The sequence below is a fragment of the Limulus polyphemus genome, unplaced genomic scaffold (genome assembly GCF_000517525.1).
Source record: "Limulus polyphemus unplaced genomic scaffold, Limulus_polyphemus-2.1.2 Scaffold2599, whole genome shotgun sequence".
Taxonomy (NCBI): domain Eukaryota; kingdom Metazoa; phylum Arthropoda; class Merostomata; order Xiphosura; family Limulidae; genus Limulus; species Limulus polyphemus.
Genome location: NW_013668209.1, coordinates 37889 through 45539, shown reverse-complemented (window position 1 = coordinate 45539; position 7651 = coordinate 37889). Strand labels below are relative to the sequence as shown.

Genomic DNA, 7651 nt, shown 5'->3' with positions numbered 1-7651 from the left:
TAAGGTTTAGCTGTGGGCTCTGTAAGGGGCTTACCATTGTCTGGGGCTGATTACATCGATGGTCAATGTATCCTCCTTGTGTTAAAGACAATAGATCGTCCTTTAACGTATCTAGTTTGCTTTTAAATTTACTGATGTTTTCCATTTGTACTTCTTGTTTCCTTTCTTGTTCCAGTTGCCACTGCTGTAGTCTCTCTTCTTGTTTCTTTTCTCGTTCTTCTTGTTTATTTTCTTTCTCCTCCAACAACTGCTGTAATTTCTCTTCTTGTTTATTTTGCTGTTCGAGCTGCCATTGTTGCAGGTTTTCTTGCAACTGCTGTTGTCTCTCTTCTTGTTTCTTTTCTTGTTTTTGTATTGCTGCCATCAAATCTGCTGAGCTGTAGTTTGATTTTCCGCCTCTCGTTTCCATCTTCTTCTCTTTTTTTTTCTATCCCACTTCTGACACCAATTTGTTACGTCTCCGTTTGTTAATTGATTTTCCGTAACTTCGTTCCGACGAAACTTAAGCGACACAAGTCCTTTCTTAATAAAACTGGTTTATTATTTCCGAATATAACTTTACCGATACACTCAACTTCAACAATCGCGCTAAAAAAACGCTGTAACGTCTCTCGTGCTCTCTGACTGCAGTTCAATTACTCACTGTCTATACACACATTACCGCGTCACGTTGTCCCCCTCTTTTATATACCCGACTACCCTATATCTAGTAAATACTAGAGCATTCGCCAAAGTACAGGATAAGTTCTAGAAAGTAGAGAGCGTGAGAATCACATGATCTCGATGACGCAACAGTAGGTTTTGAGGAAGAATATTTCTTTAGACAGGTACAAGCTTTCAATCGTTGATGCGACCATTCTATAGTACATAGGTTATAATGATAGACAAATTTTTTGTTTAAATAAACAAAGTCCGCATTTCTTATACACTGAAACACTATTCTGTATGCCATATACATCAATTAAACACATGTTCAATTGTAAACCATCCAATATGAATCTTTCAGCTTTATCAAGGTGGCTGATATATTATCACACAGGTTGAATGAAATGCATGATGCAAACTTCATACTGCTCATCTCGAGTGCTCAAAGCAGTTTTAGATCTGCCTTCATTGACCATCTTGCTTGCCAGTAACTGGATTAAACATCTAATGCAATGAATCAATTAATGCTTGTAACACACCCAGGCATCCATCTGTGCATGAAATAAAACATGCATTGACCCAAGTAATCACATTCATCCACATAAAATCAACAAAGTACCTTAGCGTCCTCTTTTGCTTCTCCACAATCACTAATGGTAAAGAGCAATCACTCTATAATGGTTGGGTTATTCCATCATAGAGCATACACAGCCCTGATGCTCTCACTTGCTTGGTTCAAAGCATCACTTGTTTCTATGTGGTAATGAGCTAAGTTTGTCTTCTCCCAGTACCATTTTGTATGACAAACATTGGCAAAATCTACCAGTAGTTAGCTGAAATCTTGCTACTGTCCTTTATTAAGATTGCAAGACCAGCAATCTCAGGTGCTTTGTAAACATGTGTTTGTATGTGGATGCAGTGTTTCTGAAGTAATTGTTCCTAAATTGCTAGTTTCAATTACTTTTCCTTCATACTCCACACTGGTGATAAGTGGTAGTTTCACAATCGTCTGTCCATAATTGAGAGAGAGTGAACCAAGTAAGCGTTAGCTCTATCACAATGACAGATGGCAGTAATGGGCGTGATTGAATGGTGGATGAGGTATCACTGTAGCTACAGCTAACTGGCAACTTGTTTAGAATGAGCACCTCAAATTGTGTTGCCACAGAAAGTAACTAACACTTATGTAATGATGAATGTTGCATTTCTAACACCTTTTATTTATTAGTCTTAGGGTTAATAATATCATTAAGAATACCGTGAGGAACTCGGGTTTGCCTATATGTGTGTGATAGAAAAGCTTCTTAAGAATGTTCAAGATAACGATAAAACATAAGGTCATCTTAAGAACGTTCAAGGTAACACTAAAACGTAAGGCCATCTCTAGAACGTTCAAGGTAACCATAAAACGTAAGATCATCTTCAAAACGTTCAAAGTAATGCTAAAACGTAAGACCGTCTTCAGAACGTTCAAGGTAATGCTAAAACATAAGGTCATATTTATAACGTTCAAGGTAACGATAAAACGTAAGGTCATAAAAATGTTCAAGATAACACTAAAACGTAAGGTCATCTTTAGAACGTGTCATCTTTATAACGTTCAAGGTAACGATAAAACGTAACGTCATAATAATGTTCAAGATAACACTAAAACGTAAGGTCATCTTTAGAACGTGTTATCTTTATAACGTTCAAGGTAACGATAAAACGTAAGGTCATAAGAATGTTCAAGATAACACTAAAACGTAAGGTCATCTTTAGAACGTGTTATCTTTATAACGTTCAAGGTAACGATAAAACGTAAGGTCATCTTTAGAACGTGTTATCTTTATAACGTTCAAGGTAACGATAAAACGTAAGGTCATAAGAATGTCCAAGATAACACTAAAACGTAAGGTCATCTTTAGAACGTGTTATCTTTATAACGTTCAAGGTAACGATAAAACGTAAGGTCATAATAATGTTCAAGATAACACTAAAACGTAAGGTCATCTTTAGAACCTTCAAGGTAACACTTAAACATAAAGTCATCTTCATAACGTTTAAGGTAACGAGAAAACGTAAAGTGAATTTGGATGGTAAGAGATATAGTTTCTATCATAAGTTTTCAACTAAGGTGAGGAAAATTTTGTAATGGAGAATGTTAATGGATATATCATTTCTTGTGGTTATATATTAAACAAGTAATAAACAATGTTGAAAAAATAAGGATGATGGATGGAAATCTCAAAAAATACAGAAACAACGTTGGGATGGGTATATGAACCACACACAAATCCCTACAAAAGTTGCCAAATCTTTCCAAGATTTTTTTTATCCATAATTAAATGTTGAATTCCTTCATTTGCATGAATTCAGGTTTAAATAAAAGTATTTAGACTGAATAATGCTATATAGTCTTACAATGGCTAATTTACATAGGTTTGTAACATTGACTCAGTGGCTACTTATGTAGGGATTTGTGTATGATTTTGTGTATTTATCTCTACCTTGTTTTTGTACTTTTTTGGCATTGAAATCCTTATATCATACTTATTTTTTCAATTTTCTTACTTATTTTTCCTTTTTTTTTAAACAATACCAATGAATATTTTATAATGAATGGCAGTCGCTATGAAGGCAGCAGTTTTAGTCTGCCATGATGAGTTGCCTTGATGGACATCATGTGTTGAAGTTAGTGAAATGCTTTACTGGTTCTGTATTCTCCAAGTTAAAATGCGACGTTTTGGTATGCAGATTATTGCAACGACTTCAAGTTTTGGTGAGCTAGCCCTTCTGACGTCAGAATCAGAATAATCAGCAGAATATTTGGCTGTTACGCTACTCACCGGTTCTCTACTTTTTAATAGCTTTCGAAAACCTAAGTTAGGTGTTTATAAAACTATCTTAGATCGTTATAAGGGATATCTGAGACTATGATGAGCAATACATAATATGCGGCGGCCATTTTTCCAGGCCCATCCCTACATACTAAACACTATCGTGCTTAGTGATATGCAATTAACACGTTTGTTTTTCGTTATTTCCTAGTGCAACGTGTCTCATACATATTTTGATTGATTTTTTTTTATATCATCTTCTTTGGAGGATAGATTGAGAAAAGGAAAAAGAAAGCAGGCATAAGATGAAAGGGCTTGTTAACAAAATTGTAAAACCAAATCTTAAACTTACAGTTAAGTTACTGAAGGAGAAGAGGGGGGGGGGCAGAAAGACCGATAAAGAATGAGGAGATAGAATTGTTATCAGTTAAACTGTAGTGTAAAATTAATGTAATACCATGCACAGTACTCATTAAATCTTATTATTTTAATAATTGTTCAGAAATACTTATTATAATCTTAACATTATATTTTTTTATTTAATTAGAGCGAGATTTATTTGACATCTAAACATTTAAAACACATATTAACTTATGGGTCACCAAAGAAACATTTAAAACACATATTAAGTTATGGGTCACCAAAGAAACATTTAAAACACATATTAACTTATGGGTCACCAAAGAAACATTTAAAACACATATTAACGTATGGGTCACCAAAGAAACATTTAAAACACATATTAACTTATGGGTCACCAAAGAAACATTTAAAACACATATTGACTTATGGGTCACCAAAGAAACATTTAAAACACATATTAACGTATGGGTCACCTGAGATCGAAAGGGATGTTCTAATCACAGAACTGCCTCGCGCTCCTGACAAACATTGTAAAAAAAGTTAGTATTGTTTTAACAAATTATATATTTTATCCTAATCATAATCAAATTATTGCTAACAAAAAGTATTCAGTTATTTCAACAATATCAGCAATTATACTAATTGGTTCTTTCCATGTAGTATTATCGCACTGACTGGTTGCATAACGGTTATCCTAACCAATTCTAATTTGTGAACTTCTCATGCAGTCGAATGACTACATTTAAGTTAATTCAGCTAGTAAAAGGAGAATTAAAAGATATAATATTGTGTTTTTATAGCGCCAAATCAAAGCTCAGGCGCTCCTCTTAGTATAAACATCAGTATTGTATGTTTCGGCGAACTTGTTTGGATAATTCTTTGGGATGTTAATTGGATCTTCATAAGGATTGTGCAAATCCACCAAAGCTCATAAGCATAGTTTAGAGTAAGGCCGTTATTAGATCTTCCCAGTACTAGAAGAGTCGTGAGTGTAATTTACATATTTTTATGAGTAGTAAAATATGTGGCCATTAGTCATTTAAGTTCAACGGACATTCTTCAAACACCCAGAAAATTTACATAACTTACCTCTCTCAACAAAGGGGGTGTGATCATCTTGCACAAATCCTGGTGATAACGAGGTTTTGAAATAATTAGTTTTTCCACCTGGGCCTTCTAGCTCATGTAAAGAGTTAAGACGTTCCTCTACATATGAAAAATAAAAATAGAATTATTGAGAACAGTTTTTGTAAAATATAATCAACGATAACAAATAGCATTTAATTAAGCAATTGTAGCATTTGCAAACATATCAATTTAGTGTACGTATTTTTAACGGTGGAGATTTGCTGAAGATTAACGACAGTCAATAGAAACGATGTTTCAGATCTCGTGCTGATCTTAGAACTACTTCCATTGTCAACCGTAGTCAGACAAATGGCAATGACTACGCACAAAAATCTGACACTGAAATATTCATTGTAACAAGCTTCTGCGGAGGAGTGTAACACCAATGTTAGACAGTTTGATAACATTTCACAGATCCTCCACTTCATGTAGAGTCACCTTAGAAGTCCAAACTTAAGTAGACTAAAAGGCACAAAAATTTCATTGGAGCTACATTACGGATTCATAACAGGTGTGTGATCAAATGAGGTTGCTGTGAGATTTTCTGGCAATTTTTCTCATAAAAACAACCATTAGTTTTAACGAGTGGCTAAGCTCGAACGATGGAAAACGAAGTCTGATAATAAAAAGTAGAACTACGGCAACAGTTGTAAACTGTTGTAAAGTTTCGGAATTATACATATTCCATCATCAGCAAATCTATGAAGTAACATTAAAACACAGTGACATTGTGTTAGGAAATTGAAACATTTATTTGAAAAGCTATTTGAATAAAGCAAAGTAGAAAAAGTTTGTATTTCTGCTAACGCTTGGGTTTTCATTGAAGGAAGTTTACATATTATGATTGAGAGAAGCTAAGTGGGTGGTATACAAGCAGTTTTTTTTCAAGTATTAAATAAGAACGTAGTGAAGAATATCTAAAAAAATATTAATATTCCATTCAAAACGTAGACACGACACCATTCACGAATCTATCACGCAAACCAAACAAAATTAACATGTGTTGTAAGCTGTTGAAGCAAAAAGATCGTTTAATGATTGGAAAATTTGATGTATTATGATGCAATATCAAAGCAATAAGTAAAATTGTGCTTACTTTTGAGAAGAAATTAAAGACACCTTATCTCTTGTTGAGTGATATGAAGTGGTGAATTTGAATTAGAAGATCTTTATTGAGGCTATGTTATTTGGGATATGGAGCAATGTAGTTTACTATATCAGTTAAGTATAGGTATGCAATGCAGCTGTAGTAGTGTGAAAATTAATTAATGTTTCTGTCTTTAGATTAAAAAAATCAAAACATGTTCCAGATCTTGGATCAGGAGAGACCTGGCAGAAATTAGCACTGAGTACAACAGAAATACAAATACTTATGGGTGACTCAAAATATACTAGGTTATGTGTGTGTGTACAATTGTAACTCAGAAGAATACCCCTCACCCCTCTTAGTGGGAAACTTGAGAGCCTATAACTCTAAAATTCGGGATTCGACCCTGCAGTGGCTACAGCACAGATAGCCCTTTGTGTTTAACAACAGAAAACAAGATAAAAATAAGATAAATTTACTTATAACTATTAAAAATAAATAAAAATAAAACGATATTAAAAAACGAATACACTAGATTAAATGTGCGTAGATCCAAAATTTGATAGTATGAATGAAAGCATCATAAATGCTACTGTGTTATCAGTTGTTTTGTACTTTGGTGATATCTGTATGCCATTAGTAACTCTGCTTTTGAACTAACATTAAAGAAAACAAAAGTTGGATGACAAAACCAAGATAATAGGTCTTGATGTGGTGGCTCGATCAGACAGTCAAAGTCTTTTTGTGGGTCAATGGTTATGTTTTGAATTCGAATGAGTCAAAGAGGACCCATCACCAAAGGGTTTTACCCTTAGAGCTATAGTTGCTGTCATTGCAAAACTTACATCATTATTATGCAAGAACTAAACTGCGTCCTGTTTGAACTTGTTCTACCACCAGAGTGCATGGGGCTTATTGTGAGATGGATCCAAACAACGAGATTGTGTGGCTGTTAACATTATTCACAGTAAGCTGTTATTTAAATTGTTATTTATTAATCGATAATCCACGGAACTTGATATAAATAAGATTACTCCAGATAAGTTATTAATAGTTGGGCATTCAATATGTCTCAGCCACCTGCAGTCAGAAGTAATTCCTCCATATTGGGTCAAACAGGTCTGTTCTTCATCCAATACTACTTTTGACAACTTAAATTAAACAAAATAAATAAAAAATCACATGTAGGAAGCCATCCGTCTATCAAACAAAAACAACATTTGTCAGCAATGTTTCAGTCATAGGTTTACATCAAGTATTTACCAAATGTAAACTTGTATTTTAATTAAATAGGTTTAGGAACAATTTCAAAGCATTTTGAGACACACACCAATGATTTGATAAGATTTATAATTTGGTTCTTCAAAATTCCCTTTTTTTATATGCCCCCCAGTGGTACAGCGGTATGTCTGCGGACTTACAACGCTAGAAACCGGGTTTCGATATCTGTGGTGGGCAGAGCACAGATAGCCCATTGTGTAGCTTTGTGCATAACTACAAACAAACAAACCCTTTTTATATACTTGTTAATTGAAATTAGTCAGTTTCAATTAGTTCTAATTTTTACCCGAAGGTTGATTGATTGTTTGTAATTAAGCACAAAGCTGTA

The 7651-nt window shown here is 34.0% G+C and overlaps 1 protein-coding gene across 2 annotated transcripts in view; it reads right to left on the bottom strand.

The window, feature by feature from the left end:
- LOC106467397 (glutaminyl-peptide cyclotransferase-like) overlaps positions 1–7651 on the bottom strand; it is a 45625-nt gene that overhangs the window by 7144 nt on the left and 30830 nt on the right. For both annotated transcript variants that reach the window (XM_013927747.2, XM_022395577.1), the window contains one exon: positions 4917–5033. In XM_013927747.2, the coding sequence (XP_013783201.2) occupies positions 4917–5033 (117 nt within the window). The remainder of the gene's footprint in view (positions 1–4916; positions 5034–7651) is intronic.